This window comes from Gekko japonicus, unplaced genomic scaffold (assembly GCF_001447785.1).
Source record: "Gekko japonicus isolate JY-2015 unplaced genomic scaffold, Gekko_japonicus_V1.1 scaffold84, whole genome shotgun sequence".
Classification (NCBI taxonomy): Eukaryota; Metazoa; Chordata; class Lepidosauria; order Squamata; family Gekkonidae; genus Gekko; species Gekko japonicus.
In genome coordinates, this window is record NW_015159712.1 from 1,150,962 (window position 1) to 1,168,633 (window position 17,672).

At 47.3% G+C, this 17,672-nt stretch overlaps 1 protein-coding gene across 1 annotated transcript in view; it reads right to left on the minus strand.

The window, feature by feature from the left end:
• Positions 1–1,749: 1,749 nt before the first annotated feature.
• CREB3L1 (cAMP responsive element binding protein 3-like 1) overlaps positions 1,750–17,672 on the minus strand; it is a 129,382-nt gene continuing 113,459 nt past the window's right edge. Inside the window, exons 8-12 of the mRNA XM_015408203.1 lie at positions 16,964–17,032; positions 13,654–13,753; positions 7,154–7,274; positions 3,188–3,452; positions 1,750–2,158 (exon numbers count right to left, since the gene is read on the minus strand). Of these exons, the coding sequence (XP_015263689.1) occupies positions 2,122–2,158; positions 3,188–3,452; positions 7,154–7,274; positions 13,654–13,753; positions 16,964–17,032 (592 nt within the window). The 3' untranslated portion in view covers positions 1,750–2,121. The remainder of the gene's footprint in view (positions 2,159–3,187; positions 3,453–7,153; positions 7,275–13,653; positions 13,754–16,963; positions 17,033–17,672) is intronic.

A 17,672-nucleotide genomic window follows, 5' to 3' on the forward strand; every position in this document is an offset into this window, starting at 1 on the left:
TATTGATATATTTAAAAAGAAAACAAGGCAAACTTTAGCTGCTAGACCAAGAGGAAACAGCATCCTACAAAGAGAGGAAGTTCATAGAGGCCAAGCCCGCAATAACTCTTAATAAAATACAATACAGAAAATAGGATCTGAGAGTCTCCAAAATACAATATCTTAAGGGATCAGTAATAATACAAAATAAGGTTCATTATGTACAAACAATTTCTGGTTTTGGTCTCTGTACAACGGTGGGAATTTGAGGCACACATGGACTATGCCAGTAGAATGTCTAGCTAATGACATAGATGAAATGATATGCATTAATTGAGCAGTGGTTCTTTAGGCTGGTGTTGGGTAGGGAGAGGAGTTTTGTCTAAAAAAATTGTTTGGTACAGTGGTATATTCTGGCTTCAGTGCCTGGTGGTGTCAACTAGAAAATTGCTCTGACGGTCTCTCTATTACCTATGTCTGTTAGAAGGAAACTGCACTGGGGGTGCGTTCAGATGGACAGCTAATCCCATCATTATGCCAACTCAAATTTGATCTCGATCTTTTTAATCCATCCTCACATGACCAGACATCCCCCGGGGGAATCGCCTTACCGCACACTGCTTCCGCTGTGGATTGTCTAGATGGCGTCCACTGAAGGAGGCATGCGCGGTGGGTTTTTTAAAAAACTTTTTGGGCATGCGCATAGGCATGATATTGCGGCCTTGTTTATCCACGCATGCACAGAATTAAGATTTTTTTAAAAATGGCGCCCGTTCAGGATGGTCTGACGTCAGACCATCCCGAATGGTCGCCATTTTTAATTGCGAGCTGGAATGATCAGACGGGGGGGAAGTCTGTGAGTGGCCCGTTGGAACTGAAAACTCCAGATTTAAAGTAGTATCTTTTTAGAACGGCTCCAAGGCGTGGCAAAACGGGATGCTCACTGAAGACGGACATTTCCCAGATGTTGATGTCTGGATATTACATTTAAATCCATGAGGCACCCGTGTCTCGCACGGATCTAAAGAGCCATCTGAACGCACCCTGGTTTTATATCTGTCCCAAATTGCACCAGGAAATATTCAAAGAAAGGTGAATTGCAGGGAACACTCGCATTTCCTACCATCTCTGCCTGATCTTCCTCACAATGATGAGTATGTGGTTACTTCCAGACAGATCTCTTAATTGTAATGAAGGCCCATGCGGTTTGCAATCTCATGTTTTAATGGGACAGCATGAAAAAATGACCTCATTAAGGCTAATTTGTTTGGAGAAAAGTGAACCAAAAGACTGGAAAGAGAGTGAGAGCTGAAACAGGATGCATATGCATATTCCTAATTTTATATGCAAGACCCTCCAGGTCATTCTTAAAACAACTTCAATTTAGCTAAGTAGGAAAGAAAGAGTTACACAGACATAGGGGGGGGGGGGGAGAACAGACCTAACACTAGTAACTGACAAAACAGAGTTAAGATGTTGGACTACTGTATGGAGTGGCCTCATTTTAGAGCCTTTTTACAATCATCACTGATAGATTTACACAAATTAGGATTTGGGATTTGTGAATCTGTGCTTCTTGACTGCTGATGGGGGAAAAAACAACCTCCTTTGGATTTTTACTTCTGTCATTTGGATATTTAGTTGTGATATATTCTTATCCCTTTGCCTTTGTTCTTTATATAATGTTAATTACATGAAAATAATGGGATTTAAAAAACAACAACAAAGTAGAAGAGATTTTTTTCCTGGCAAAGAGACAGAAATGGCCGGGGACAATTTATACAGAGCGGATTTGGAGTTTGTGTGCTGTGGAAGTTGATAACTTTGGTGGCAGATTGCAAAGAGAGGAAAGAACACAGCTGGTGGCCATGGTGATCAGAAGGCAGGAAGGAATGAGAGGGCTGGGCCTTCTGTCTGTTGCCAGGCAATATCCCTGATGGTGGTGATCATTGTGAGCCCTGACAGAAAGATCAGTATTGACACTGGGGGTACAGGGAGCGAGTGAGAAAGAGGAAAGAGGTTTAACTCAAGGCCAGGGTGGAGTTGTCTAAATGGAGTATCCTCTCCCATTTAGTCCCCTAATAGCTCAGCTAGGAAAGGATCCTGCTTCCAGACAGTCACGGCCCTGAGGGCTGGCAGCTGCTACAAGTATTCAGCTGTATCACTGGCGCTTGTCTCTCTGCAGAAAAAAAAAACCAAACCAAAAGCATCAATAAGTCATTTTGTCAACTGTTATCTCTCCCCCATCCTCTGGTAACTGCTTTGATGCCTCTCCAGTCTCCTTAAATTCAATTTTCAGGTGAATAGTTAAGTTCCTCCAAAGACCCTACTATCTTCTTATTTCCTAGTCGCCTAGGTGCAGTCATTTGTTGTTCAGGCATAAACCACACTGTCTCTGTCACCAAGTGCTGTCCTGTTGTTGAAGGGGAGGGTCAGCTAGTGGTCTCTAGCGTAGAAAACTCATAATCATCACAAATTGACAACTTCAAGAGTTCCTCAAGAGTGGCTAATTCATCCTGTTTAAAACTGGCTTAACGTACAGTGCATACGTGAAGCCTGTTGTCTATATGGCTATGATTACACACACTAAACAATCCACTTCAATCCACTTTCAGTGCCCTTTCCAAGTGGATTTTACTGTGTGTACTGGCAAAGCCCAATTGGAAAGGGGATTGAAAGTGGATTATTTAGTGTGTGCGATCACAGCATAAGTTTGACAGTAACAGGAGGAATCAGTTTTCACTACAGGAAGCTGCCCTGAGCCATTGATTTTTTTTTTTGAGACTTTGGGAGGCTGATCAGTTAGTAAAAACTGAGGCAAAGCATCAGGGGACTTCTGTCAAGATCTCTAGTGCTGGGAGAAGGGGGCCAAGAGTGCACACTGTCCAGCTGGGATTCCTAGTTCCCTAAAGGTAAAGGTAAAACAAACACCACAAAATGTTACACGCCCCCCCCCCCAAATAAAAATTACTGGAAATAACTAATTTGTATGCAAATATAAGATTATCCCTTCTTCTTCTTCTTTTGAATCAGCTTGTAGAGCCAAGATAGACGCTCTGACACCAGCCTGCCTTCTCCCCAAGAGTCCGTGTGATGGACAAGAGGCTGTCCTGCCCCTGGAAGAAAAACAGCCACTCAGCTGTTTTGTTCTTGGAAATGGAAACCCTGCTATCCGTTGGAAACCGATGCTGTTTCCTGCCTTGCTTACCTCTTATGGAATGGCTCCTCGGGGTGAGCGAGAGCTGAGTTGGTTTGGTTCTGGTCCGGACCCTCCAGGTGGGGTTTGTTCAGGTATTTGGCTGTTTCATGGCCAACAGCCAGGGGACTGTGTGGGTGCTCCTGAGGCTGCCATCCCTCACCTTGCCCTTTGTCAGCCTCCCAGTTTTCAGGATGCTCCACAGAGAGGAAGGAGCTGTAGCTGTCTTCTAAGGAGCCTCCAGGCTCATCATAGAACAGGAGGCTCCGGGACTGAACTGCAAAAGAGAACTCCATTCAGCAGAAGGGATGGGACTTCGTGATACTGATGTCCATGAGTCCCCCCCCCCCCCGTGACCTACACACAGCCAAAGTGCACAAGAATAAACAGGTGTCCTGTGGCACCTTGAAGACTATTTTTTTTAAATTCCAGCATAAGCTTTCAGGGACTAGGGAGTCCGCTATTTTTCCAACAGACTATCGTGGCTACCCCCTGCAAAGCATATAGACCTCTTGCCCACCAGAGGCAAGTTTATTGCAGGACTGTGCGTTTTTATCACAGCTCACAATAGCGATATGGCAGGCGGAAATCCAGCTGCTCAAAGCTTTTAAACCAGCCTACCTATCTTGTGGGGGAGAGAAACAGCTTTCAGGGCTTTCAATTGGTCTGGTTACCCAGTGACAGAGAACTATGCCATTAGTGGGGCCAAGACATACATTGCAGGGGCAGTAAAAGATATACTTATGGCGGACTCTTTATACTGTAGGGCTTTAAAACAGTCTTATGGATGGCTGCTTATTATGCAGAAACCAAGGCTGAAGGTGGTCGGGTTGTGTGGGACTTCAGACCCTTCCTGTTCCAAACACTGGCTGAAGTGGGATGGGAAGCTCTTAGGTGTGTCAGTAAACCTATGTCCAGACCACACCACTTCAAATTGCAGGTGATAGCACACACAATACTCCACCACAAACAACTTTCCACCACACAGTAAATGCTATTAGTAACTGAGACAGAACAAGGGTCCCAGCCTTGCCTTCACCCTAACATATTAGGTTTTTCTCCCTGATGTGAAGGGAATTGTTTTGTACTGAAAGAGCACTCCACTATGACAGACCCCCACCACCTGCAGTGCTACAGTCCAAGCAAGGGCTTATCACCTCAGCTGTTTTGGTGAGAACCAGACCTTTGTTTCCAGTTTGTGTTAGGGGCACTCGTTGGCCCAGAAGAAGGATTCGGAAGCAAGGCAGTTGAGCTGAAGTGACAGATATAGCTACTCAGGGGGAAAGGAAGGTGGAGGACTGTCAACCAGCTGAGGTGAAAATCGTTGTAGGAGTGCAAGTATCTGGAATGTTTGGAATCTATTTATGTTTTATAAATTATGGCAGTTTCCCAACTCCCCCGGCATGCTCTCCAAATTTAGTTTGTTAGCAGGTTGGGGACAGAAAGAGATCCTCGTTAGAAGGTAATAACTGCTGTAATAACTGCTGTAATCCATGTTGAACTATGATGATGACTATAAACCAAAATAAATATAATCTTTAAATCTCATTGTATCCCTATCTTTAAGACCACAGACACAAATCCTAATACAGTGAAGAAGACATAAGAACGTACAAGCCCTACTGGATTAGAGCAGTGGTCCATCTAGTCCAGCATCCTGTCTTACAAAGTGGCCAAACAATTACTTTGGAGGGCAAACAACAGGGCATAGAGGCCAAGGTCTTCCCAGATGTTGCTTCTTGGCACTGGTTTTCAGGGGCTGACTACCTCTGAATGTAGTAGGCACTGATATACCTATCCTCCATGAATATGTCTCCGTCCCTTTTCAAGATGTCTATGCCCGTGGCCATCACCAGATCCTCCACATTTTAATCACTTATTGGGTGCGTTCAGACGGGGGCTTTACATCGGTATAGGTGCCGGTTGCAATCGTTGTACTCACCGGCGTTCAGACGGGGAACATCTGCCTCCTGTCCCTAACCGGTGTAAAGCCCTTTACACCGTTGCACTCTGCCACTAGGTCCCAAGTGGTGGTATCCTGAGTGCAACGGTTGTAAACGCTGTACCTCGGCGTCTGATCGCTCTCCACTGGTGCCTAGCCATTTCCGTCGGAAGCCTGAGGCTTCCGTTTCCCCCCCGCCATTTTTTAAAAAAACTGAGCAATATGCACTTGGGCGAAGCTTCGCCCTGAGTGTTTGTTTGTTTGTTTTTTAAAAAGCCCTAACTTTAACTATCCGGAGGAGTCCGGGACTTAAGGGAGGCCAGTTTGGGCTTTAAACTTTAAAGGTAAGTCCTTACCTTTAAAGTTTAAATGTAATGGGGGGGGTTTGAGCATGCGCAAAGATCGCCATTCTGTGAATGGCTGCCTATGCACATGCTCAAACTGTGTTTAAAAAAAACAAACGCCGACGCCCGCAGCGTGTAACTGGGCATACAACGATGGGATCCGCAAAATGGAGGTAAGTGTGATCGTGTTTATGCCGGCAGAAAGGCCCCGTCTGACCGGTTCCAACCGGTGCAGTTTATGCCGGCAGAAAGGCCCCGTCTGAACGCACCCAGAGTGTAAGGAAGTGTTTCCTTTTGTCCATTCTGAAACTACTGACTATCAAATGCATTATATCCCTTGAGTTCTAGTATTTCAGAAGAGGGAGAACACTCTCTGTGTCCACTCAGCCTATCTCATGTACAATTTTATATACTTCTACCATGTCCCCCTTTGTAGAAAAAGCCCAGCAGGAACTTATTAGCATAATAGGCCTCCCCTCCCTGAATCGGCTTGGCTTCCCCAGGTGCCCCGCGGCTTGTGAGGCACCTGGGGGACGGGGGGGGGGGGGGGGTGGAGGGGGGGCACAACTCAGAAGCCAGCCAGAACTCTGTTCCTGTGCGTTCCTGCCCAAAAATAGCCCTGAGAGTATGAAAACATCTTCATACATGAAACTGAAAGTGCTTTTTGCAAGTTTTGCATTATATTTTTAATCCACCCTACTTCTGTGCCTTTAACAGCAGTCTGAACCACAGAAATTGAGCAGATGACCTGGCACTATCATAGAATTACAGGGAAAATTTCATTTTGCTAACTTTTTAAATGCTAGGCTGCTGTTACAGGGCACAGGACTAAACAAGCTTGCTCAAGTTCAAATCATAGAAAAAATCACCTAAAGTTCAGCTAATGCATCCAATGAAGTGAGATCTGACTCATTAAAGTTTAGGCAGGAATAAATGTTGTTAGTCTTTATACCACTTTAAAGTTTTATTTTGCTGCAGCAAACAAACATGCCTACCCATCTGGAATTGTCACACACAAGTGTTTGTGAGAAGTCCTTTGTTCGAGAGCCTGACTGGATGACACTCCTCCTCTGTGATTGTACTGGGAGAGAGACTGGAAGGGGTCTTCTTGGTCTTGTGTGGTTCCTCCTCCACTTCCTCCCCTAACTACAGAGAGAGCTGGACAAATGAACTGAAAGACAATGTCTTTATGTGAAGTCTGCCTTGGGGTTTTCTCTTGCAAGGTCAGAAAGACCTCGTGGTTGATTTGTTCACTCTTCTCCATAGCAAGGGGAGCATGGAGTGGAGCGCATAAGCCCAAGGCCTACTTTTGATCTCCCCTGGGTACAGTCCCAAAGGTGACGTTTCATTCAGGAGGAGGACAAATAAAGGAGAATTAATCCCTGGAAAGACAAGAAGGTGTTTACCATACCACCCTAGCTTAGGACTGGGGGGGGGGGAATGTATCTGTTGTGACAGCTTTGGAGGAAAAGCTTGTCAAGAAGAGGATAGCAATGGATAATTTTAACTGCATGATGAATCCCCATAAATGGAATGAACCACATGAGCAAAACTGTGGCTGATTCATCCTTGGAGCAGAAGGATAATGTGTGCTATATTCCAAAAGTGGCAGGCAAGGCCCAACAAGGATACGCCAGATCTGGCCTTTCAAGAGGATGAGAACAGCAAAGGGTTAGATCACTTTGGACTCACTTTTGCTGGTTGTGTAAATGTCTGGTGTTGGAGCTGTTTTGACTGTCTGTGATGTTGCTGAGAACTCTGGGAGACACGGCATCATGGAGCCCAGTACCAGAACAAAGCACAAAACCAGGACCTGTGGATGAGACACGGTAGTAATCAACTAACAGAAAGAACATGGATGTGTGCATGTATTCATACAAGGCAACTGAGATAGGAATGGATTGGCCCTTTAATTTACTGGGAACGTTCTCAGTGGGCCGCTGCCTTGGAAGGCTGCTGGTCGCCAGGAACAAGCTGAACTGAGCCCTAGTGGTGCTGGCAGTGATGCAGGGACCACTGAACTCAGATCTGGGCAAGGGTGGTGACCACTGGAGTAGGCTTGCCAATTGTTCCTTCCCGTACTGCTGGTAGCCAGGAGGCAGAAATGCTCACCTTGGACCTGGCCAGCAGCTGTGCAGGAGGCGGCAGTGTGTGGGTCTGTGCCCATTGTCCTCCTTGTCATTGCTGACCAATCAGCTGAGTGGTCCTCCAGTGGTGGCAGTGCCCCCGGGGGATCAGCTTGGCCTGCTCCGGAGCTATTTTAACAGTTACATTTTTATCCCACCTTTCCTTCAAAGGCAGTAGACGTGGTCTTCCTCTCCCCATGTTATCCTAATAACTGCTTTCTAGTTCAGTCAGGCTGAGAGAGGAATGACTGGATGAAGGATACCCCTTGAGCTTCATGGCTGCGGGGGGTATTTGAGGCCCACATTTCCTCCATCCAAGTATGACACTCAGCCACTACACCACACTGATTCCAATATAAAATGAAAATATATATAATATAAAATTCTGTGTCGTCACTTTGCGATAACGATGCAGAGGCAGTGAATTTGAAGCTCTCTTTAATAACTAAGACAAAAGAACAGGGGATTTAGTTTAATTAAGGTCAACATGTATAAAGGTATTCAAATGTATTATTTTTATCTAGAACCAGTGAACATTGCTTTTATAAACTAGCATCCAGAATGCAATGTCCTTAGATGTTTTCACACCTGAAATGAAAAGTCAAATTAACATGCTGTTCCTGCGAAGAAGAAGAGGAAGAGGAGGAGGAGGAGGAGGAGGAGAAGTTGGATTTACACCTCACCCTTCACTTGGAGTCTCAGAGCGGCTTACAGTCACCTTCCCTTCCTCTCCCCACACCAGACACCCTGTGAGGTAAGTGGGGCTGAGAGAGCTCTGAGACAACTTGTGACTGACATGTGGAGGAGTGGGCAATGAAACCTGGTTCTCCAGATTAGAGTCCACCGCTCTTAACCAATACACCAAAGGGAGAAGCAACAAAAAAACTGCCTATAATATTGGATCTGTCGCTAGAAGACGTGGGTTCATATTGAGTTTGCTGCCAAATTCCATCCAGCACAGAAGTTCAGAAAGTTCTGTATGCTGAAATGTGGAGTTGGACAGGCTACCTACCACCACTGCTGCCTGCTGAATCATGGTATTTGTAGCCCACTAGAGACTCTAAAACCCATAAGGATGCCAGTCCCAAGATGGGGGCAGGGGGATCCCCTGATGTTGTGGGCTTCTGCCTGCCGCTGGTCAGTGGGGGAAGCCCCACCCCAAGCCCCGCCCACAAGTCCAGCCAACAGCAGCAACCCCTCTTCCTCCCCTGCAGTGAGATTTAAAGGACCCTCCAGCTGATCTGCAGGAGCACATGGCCTGCCAATCAGCTGGAGAGCCCTTTAAATCTTGCAGGAGGGAGGGAGAGGGGTGGCTGCTGGCTGCACACCTGAACTCCAAGCAGCAAATTCACCACTGGAGTTCAGGTGCGCGTGGCCTCACTTCTTGCAAACAGCATTTAAAGGGTCCCTTTAAATGCTGTTTGCAAGAAGTGTGTGTGTGGGGGGGTGCCTGAAATCCAGTAGCAAATTTGCTGCTTGGGAGTTCAGGCGTGTAGGGCATCGGCCCCCAACATGATGATGTCACTTCTGCATGATGTCATTACATTGGGGATGTCCCCGCCCCCTACAGGCATGCCCCCAAAGTCCCCCACCAGCAACGAGGAAGGACCTGGCAACCCTAAAAACCCATGATGCACGGATCTATAACTTCAATATGCATGTACTAGCCTGGTACCCGTGCTTTGCTACGGTATTTAAGTTCCGTAAATCCAGTTATAATACTGATGATGTAAAGTTTGAAATGTAACATTTGTTGTAGGAATTCTAATGGAGAAGATTGTAGTGTAAAAAAGGAAGTGAGACATACCGGTACGTACTTCCCCCCCTCTCTACTGAAGGACCTCTCTGTAGACCACATTGTTGTTCTGCCCTCAGGTGCTAGGATCACCAGGCTGCTTGGGGAACTCACTCTGGAGCAGGCCACATAGAACTGTCCATTTAAGAAGCAGTCATCTGTTAAGTCGACTCCTGCCACCTTCCACGAAAGTGATGGCCTCTCTACTTGTGTTCCTGGGTTGTTTTGCTCATATGGAGACTGCGTTGTTCTGAGCACCTCAGGGTGATCTTGCTGGTACTTGGCTTGTGCAGCTCAGTGCTCTGCAGTAGTACTATGTACAAATGTCTTTGCCACATTCCTAAGTTGCCTCCTCCTTGTAGCGTTGGTGTATCTGGCTCAACGTTTGCCAGGAGCTTTCTTGGGGGCAGTAAGAGGTGTGAGGGGGAGTTGGTGTGAGGGAGTGGTGATGTGGTGGACATTTCTTCAGGTTCAAGAGGGAGGCACACATGGAAAAGGTCCTTTACTATCTCCCCATGAACATTCATTAACTCAATTGCCATGCTGGCTTTTTTGAAAGATGTCTATTCAGGAGTCTTGAATCGCTGATTTCTGTAACTGTCCTCAATTGTCTGCAGTCTCTTCTAACTGTGTTTTTACCTCAGAACTCTGAACTACACAGTTGACCAATTTTGGGGGGTGGGACAAGGAGGCAGCAGCCTGCCAGGCACATGGAAAACAATTGGGAGAACACATTTTGCCCCCTTTTTTAACCCCTTTATGGGTTGTGTTGCTCAGAAATCTCTTTGTGGGGGGGTTGATGTCATGGTAGGAATGCATTCCCCTTATTTTGGGTTTCTTGGTGCAGGGGTTTGGCCTGGGCATTGAATTGGGGGGAGGGCATACCCATCGCTTTATTTATTATTATTTTTTCCAAAATTGCCTCTCATTTATGTTATAATTAAGAAGTGGGACATAACTACGTATTCAAAACACCATCTGAGCAATCAGATATGAACCAATTCATATGAATCAATTTTCTAGAACCCACATTATGAGAAGTTAAATAACCTAATAAAGGAAACCAGTTTTCTACAAATTTGGGGTATATTTCCATTGTGGGTGGGAGTGTGGCTAAAGCCATTGGTGAGGCTGGGCCAGCAGCATTGCTAAGGTGATCCTGCTGAGGTGGCGGCCCTGATGGATTAAAATACTCTGGCCCTGCTCCTACACTTGACAGACACCCGCCTGTCTGGTGTTGCGGGGGAATGAGGTTAAAGGCATCAGGGAGGCTGGGCCAGCAGCAGGGCTAAGGGAATCCTGCTGAGCGAACCTCCCCGATGGCTGTAAGCATCCCAGCTCCTCTCCTACACCTGACAGGCAGCGGCTGAGGGGGGAGGAGGCAGGGCTGGCAGGATCACTACGGCATTACTGCTGGGGCAGGCTCCCTGTCCTGTGTGTGTGTGTGGGAGAAGTATTAGAAGTCACTGTGGAGGTGGGGCTGCACCTGACAGACAACTGCCTGTTAGGTGTAGGAGGTGCGGGGAGTATGTTGGAAGCGATCCTACCTCCTCTCCTACACATTACAGGCAGATGCCTGTCCAGTGTAGGAGGAGGAGGGGGGAGGAGTATTAGAAGCCACTGTGGAGGTAGGGCTGCACCCGACAGACAACTGCCTATTAGGTGTAGGAGGTGGGGGTAGTGTATTGGAAGCCACCCCACCTCCTCTCCTACACCTGACAGGCAGCTGCTTGTCCAGTGTAGGAGGGGGAGGGGGGAGGAGTATTAGAAGCCACTATGGAGGTGGGGCTGCACCCAACAGACAACTGCCTGTTAGGTGTAGGAGGTGGGGAGAGTGTGTTGAAAGCTATCGGAGAGGCTGGGCCAGCAGCATTACTGAACCTCACAGGTGCTTGTTGGCCACTCACGATTTCCTCAACTGTCATAAGCTGTCTGCAGTCCCCTATAACTGTTGGCTTTTTTTACCTCAGAACTCTGAGCTCTGCAGCTGACCAATCAGAGAGTGGGGGGTGCAGGGAGGCAGTAGCCTGGCAGCTGCATAGGAAGGGGGGGGTGCAGGGAGAGAGCTGCCTAGCAGCCATATAGGAATCAATGGGGGAGCACATTTCCCCCCTTTTGACCAAGTTAGGGGTCAAATTTCTAAAAATTCCTTCTTAGTGAGCACCTACACCATGGTGGGAGCACTCTCCCTAAATTTGGTGTCTCTAGGTCCAGCAGTTTGGCCTGGGCATTGATTTTATGGTGAGGGGACTTTCTTTTATATATATACATACTAGGGAGTAAAGCTCGTTGTGGCTGAAGACAACGGGCCTAGAAAGGTAGAGTGGGTGGGTGGGTGGTAGGAAGGAAGGAAGGAAGGAAGGAAGGAAAAAAAATGAAGAGGAGGGATAGAGAAAGAGAGAGAGAGAGAGAGAGAAAGAAAGAAAGAAAGAAAGAAAGAGAGAGAGAAAGAGAGAGAGAAAGAGAGAGAGAAAGAGAGAGAGAAAGAAAGAGAGAAAGAAAGAGAGAGAGAAAGAAAGAAAGAAAGAAAGGAAGGAAGGAAGGAAGGAAGGAAGGAAGGAAGGAAGGAAGGAAGAAAGGAAGAAAGGAAGAAAGGAAGAAAGGAAGAAAGGAAGGAGGACGAGAGAGAAAGAGAGAGAGGGAGAAAGGAAGCAAAGTAGAAGGGAGGGGGAGGCATGGGGGGGCGGCCGGCAAAAGCCTCTCTCGCCCGTCAGGCTAGCCGGGCGGGTGGGAGAAGTGGCATGGTGGGGGTGGCCTGGGAGAGCTTATCCCGTCTGTCCAGCTAGCCATGCGGGCAGGAGAGGGGGGCGGGTGGGAGAAGCAGTGCGAGGAGATATCTCCCACATCACTGGAAGGCTCTGGGGATTGGGGGGAAAAAAAGAGTAGCCCCAGAGAGGGTGAGCATGTACGTGAATAAAACCTGGTTTTTAAGGTCGCACTGGACTGTTTTGAGTCTTGGGGGGTGGGGGTGGAGATCTGCAGTCGCAAAGGAGGGTGAAGATGTACCTGAAGAAAATGTGGTCTGAAAGGGGCCACTGGAGTGTTTTTTTTTGGGGGGGGGGCATTGAAATGTGCAGCTTCTCCCTCACAGAGGAGGTGTAGTGTGCAGCTGCCTAAAAACTTGGTCTCAAAGGTGCAACTGGAGTGTTCACCTGCTCCCCCTGGAGGCCTGCATAGCCGGCCGGGGTGGGGGTGGGGAGCGCCGAAAACGGGTCTTGGTCGGTCGGCTTAGCACCGCCCCCGCTGCCGCTGCCCTTCAGCTGTTCCCCCCCGACGGCTCACAAAGCTGGGGTAACGGCGCAAACGGAGCTGCGGCGGCCGGCTCAGTGCGTCTGCCGCCTCCGCCGGCCTTCAACTGCTCCCCCTGTCAGCCCACAAAGTGTGTGTGTGTGTGTGGGGGGTGGAAGCAGCGCAAATGGGCATGCGGCGGCCGGTTTAGCGCCGCCGCCGCTTAGGCCGCCCGTCAACTATTCCCCCTGAAGGCCTGTGAAGGCGGGGGGGGCGGGGGGCGGGGAACAATGCAAACGGGCCTGCAGCGCCCGGCCCAGCGCCAGCACCAGCCTTCAATTGGTCCCGCTGTCGGGCCGCTAAATGTGTGTGGGGAAACGGCGCAAACGGGCCTGCGGCGGCTGGTTCAGCGCTGCTGACACCGAGGCTGCCCTTCAATTGCTGCCCCCAACAACCTGTGAAGGTGGCAAACGGACCTGCAGCGGCTGGCTCAGCATCGCCGCTGCCGCTCTTCAACTGCTCCCCCAAAGGGCTGCGAAGCTGGGGGGGGAGCGGCGAAAATGGGCCTGCAGCGGCCGGTGCAGCGCCGCCGTCGCCACCCTTCAACTGCTTCCCCGAAGGTTCCACTCACCCTGTTGGCAATAGTCTGTCTTCTAAAGGGGCCTGGGCGCAGAGGCAGGGCTGCGGTGTCCGTGTTCTGGGGTGGGACTTAGGCGACGCAGCCAATGGATAGGGGAAGCTGGGGGAGGTTTTGAGCGACAGTTTGTGTGGCCAAACGCTGTTGGTGCGCATTGAATGTTGGAGGCGATTACGGCTTTATATATAAGCGACAGATAGATATATCTGAAGAAAGCATAAGTTCACAAAGAGAGAAAATAGCATGGAAAATAGAATAAGGTAATTTGTGACTGCCCAAACTTTACTAGTTATATGAAGTTAGGGTAATATTGCAAATTTGGGATCACTTCAGCAAGGAGTGGGATATATGTAGCCACATATATCAGCAATAAGAAAATAACTATCGGAGAATGCATAGAGCTTACCATTAGGCAGGTCCCTGTTTGTGTGGAAGCCATTTTGTATGGCCTAGAAACTTTCCCTGCTACCAGAGCTTGTAGCTTTTGTAATTGTTGGAGCAGAGTCCTATGAAAAAAATTTAACAATTTAAGAGAAAATAAGTATTTGAGCTTTTTAAAGACAGTCTTGATAAACAGAAGTACACTACAAACTCAGAAAATAGTATTTTTATTTTTCTCTCCCCGTGAATGACATATGCACGTCAAAGATGCAAGAGCTCAATGGCATCCTGTAAAAACAAGGCACTTAGTATAGGAAATTGTACTGGAGAGCTGCGGTGGCTCAAGTGGTTAAGACGCTGAACTGCAGGCTGTGGAAGGTCAGTAGTTTAGCAGTTCAAGACCCGGGTGCCGCAAGAGCTCCTGTCTCTAGTTCCAGCTCCTGCCAACCTAGCAGTTCGAAAGCAAGAAATTGCAAGTAGATAAATAGGTACCACTTCGGTGGGAAGGTAACAGCGTTCCGTGCGCTTTGGTGTTTAGTCATGCCGGCCACATGACCACGGAAACGTCTTCGGACAGCGCTGGCTCTTCGGCTTTGAAACGGAGATGAGCACCGCAACCCTAGAGTCGGATTCGACTGGCTTTCGAGCAAGGGAACCTTTACCTTTACTTTTTACATTTTTTTTAATCATATGAGAACTAATATGGGAGGAGTTAGTCATCTTCAGTGGTGCATTAAATGCTTAAGCATTTTTCTTGATTTAATTTAATGTTGGTAAATTTTCACTAGGTCACAGGTTTAATTCTGGCTTTAAAACCTACTGAAGGCTATCATAAAAGGATAATGCAAACAGTTTGGGGATATAATAAAGCGCTCCTCCTCACAGTAAATCATAGATTATTGGGGCATTTAGAGCTATAAACAGTTTCAGAGTAACTAACTCTGAAGCGTGAAAAACAGCCCTGCAATACCATCAGGGGAGAAAGGGGGAGTAAGAATCCATTGCTATAGCTTCAAAACTAGAGGCTCCATTGGAAAAAAGGGCATGCAGATAATGAACTGTCCAGCAGATGGCAGGCATCAACCACCAACAAAGTTCTTACAGTTGGGTACTGAAAAGCAGAGAGTATCTGACACCTCTAGGTTCTCTAGAGAGCAGCATCTAACCGGAAAGACAAGGTTAGAACCGGCTGATAGGGATCAGAGGAAATGACTGTGGCGACTAGCCTTAGAATGAAGGCCAGGAGGGCAATGCTCCCCACCCCAAAAGCTCAAGCACAAGGTCAAAAGAGCTGCCAAGGTTAAGCGAGGAGATGGGTTCTGGCTAACAAGGTCACCGATTATAGTTTCCCATCTTTGGCTGAAGTCTTGCTGATTAATGGAATCTCTGTGTGCAGCTGACAGAAGGGAACATCCAAGGCTGAATTCACAAGAACATTAAGCAAACAGATTTGGATGCTTCAGAGAGGCTAGTCAGAAGGGCATGCTTTAATCCTGTACTGTTCACACATGCTTTAGGAATAGCAATAAATAATGCTCCCCCCCCACTCCCCTGGAGGATCATATTCACAGAAGTCATATAAAGTTTTCACAGAGGTTTTCTTGGGAATACTCTCTTTGGTTATTTGAAGCATGCTTGGAAGAAGAACGGGATCAGCTCTTGTAATATACATACAGATGGCACTAGAATATTACAACTCTTTAAAAAGGATTCTGTACTTTTGGCCTTCCTTGCCTTAATTCTTCTTGGCACAAACCGTACTGAAGTTGTATTACATTTTCAAAGTGCATTTGCTCCTCTGAAGTAGCTATTTGTGTGGATCAGACCCACAAGCATACATGAAAAGAGCTGAACTAGAGTTTTGTGGTCTAGAACAGAGGAAGAAGATGTGAAAGTGTGATCTCCAGACCTACTATCCTTGCACATGTTTTATCAGATGAGACTTTTTTGGCCTTTCATGGGAAACTGGGCAAACTCCGATTCCTTCCTGCTGTTTTCTTGCATTGGTAACTACAGTGGATATTTGTTTTCTCTAAAAACATCAAAGAACTAAAATTCCTCAGTCTGAAATTCTGCAAACTGAGAACAATGGCTCCCATCATGGATTCCGTAGGCAGATGGCTGAGCTCAAGGCAAAAAGGCCCAGATAAAGAGGGAACAGGCCCTAAATAGAGCCTGACCAGTCGGTCCTTCAATTAGGATGGTGCACATGTTTTTCTTTTGCTAACATATCTGCCGTAGGAATCCCCTTATCAGCTCTTTTCTGGGCTTTGTTCCACTAGACAGCCCTTGAGAACATAGAAAGTGGCCTGGATCAGGCCCCATTATCATCACAAGGTTCTTTTGGGTCCAGAGACCAAAGCGACATCGAGTTGGTTCAAAGGGCCTGGGAGCCAGTACAATCTGCCCATTATGTTCTTACACCACAATGAAGATGTTAGTGTTTAAGGTGCCACACAATTGTTTTGTTCTTTCCCCACCATTTCCTACATGGACTCTCTGGTTCTGAATGGCTCCCAGATGAAATACTTGGGATTTTTCTTTAGATAAATGAATGTTCCACAAGTGACATTTAGTGAAGCAGTCAGGACTAACTGTTTTGCTCCTTCCAATTCTGTTTTTTCCAGCCTTCTAATCTGGCTCCCCCTTGCCTGTTGCTCACACTGTGCCTGATGACTCCAGATAATGCCTACTTAACACAATCAGCTCTCCCTGGAAACTGATTCCAGGTGAAATCCCAGTTCAGCTGCTAGCCTGATGGGCTCTGGACAGGCAGGCTACGGATGGGGATCCAGACCAGTGTTCACTCTAAGATGAGTTAGTGTGAGCTAGCTCACAGTTTTTTTAGCCTCCAGCTCACAGATTTTTGTCTTCGCTCAGGAAGGAGGGCTCCAGAGCAAACTAATTTATGCAGTAGCCAAAGCGCTCGCTCACAGCTTTAATGCCAGTAGCTCGCAAAGTAGAATTTTTGCTCACAAGACTCCATAGTTTAGAGGGAGCATTGGTCCAGACTCTTGATAGCAGAAGGAAACTCTCAGTTTAACACTGCTCTGGGGCAGTCTTGAGAAAAGTTTGCCTATTCCCCCCCTGCCCCCCACATCTCTCCAACAAAAGTTCCTTCTTGGCTATCCCCATACAAACATTCCTCCACTTGCTCACTAAACCCAGCTGAATTGCTACAACTATTGGAGGAAACCAGGGCCTGCAGAGCAACCTAAAGTCTGCCAAGAAGTAGGGGAAGGTTTTCTTCCCTTCTCCTTTTGTTCCCAGCACAGCCCTGACCTCCCTGTTTGACAACCTCCCTCAGATAAAGATTAAATGAGGGTTCTCCTCACCTATTTGCATTTTCCAAAGTCTCCACTTTTTTCCACAGTTCGTTGTTCTCAGACGTGTACGTTTCGACCCTGAAGAAATAAAAATGAGCCCCATTTACAAAAACTGTGAACATGGTACATGCCCACCTCCAGGACCTGGCTCCAAAGCTTCACTGTGACTGTTGGCAGACTTAAGAAAATACTTACGTAGGTTCCTCTGTGAGCTAACTGTTTGTATGTAGCTTTGTTTGATGGCTGAAGACATTTCTTTTTTGTATTTATTTGGCCCAGTGCTATCCAAAAAGCATCATGGCTCAAGAATTTCTCATGTCAAAATGGAGAAATCTGACCTCAACCCCACAATCACCCACCAGTTCAACTACTTGTGAAATGGGGAGTTCTGTGAATAAAGCTCCCGGAGTATTATTTTAACCAGATGCAGCAGGTCCTGATTTGGACTGGGACTACAATGCAAGGGGAGGGGGATTTTAAGTCTTCTCTCCCACCATTTGCCCAACCTGAAAGCCCAGGGAGCCACTATTTGCCCTGTTGGGGGAAACGAAGTTACTAACATAGGTGTCTGTATGTTTCCTCAGCAGGGCAAAACAGCAACTTCCTGGGTCATGTCATTTTTCAAGGCTTAAAGCCCCCACTGGAAAGTCTGTTTATGGCACACCCAGAATCACGTATAGTTGAGAGGAGCAATGAGACACCAGTAGTAAGTCCAGCA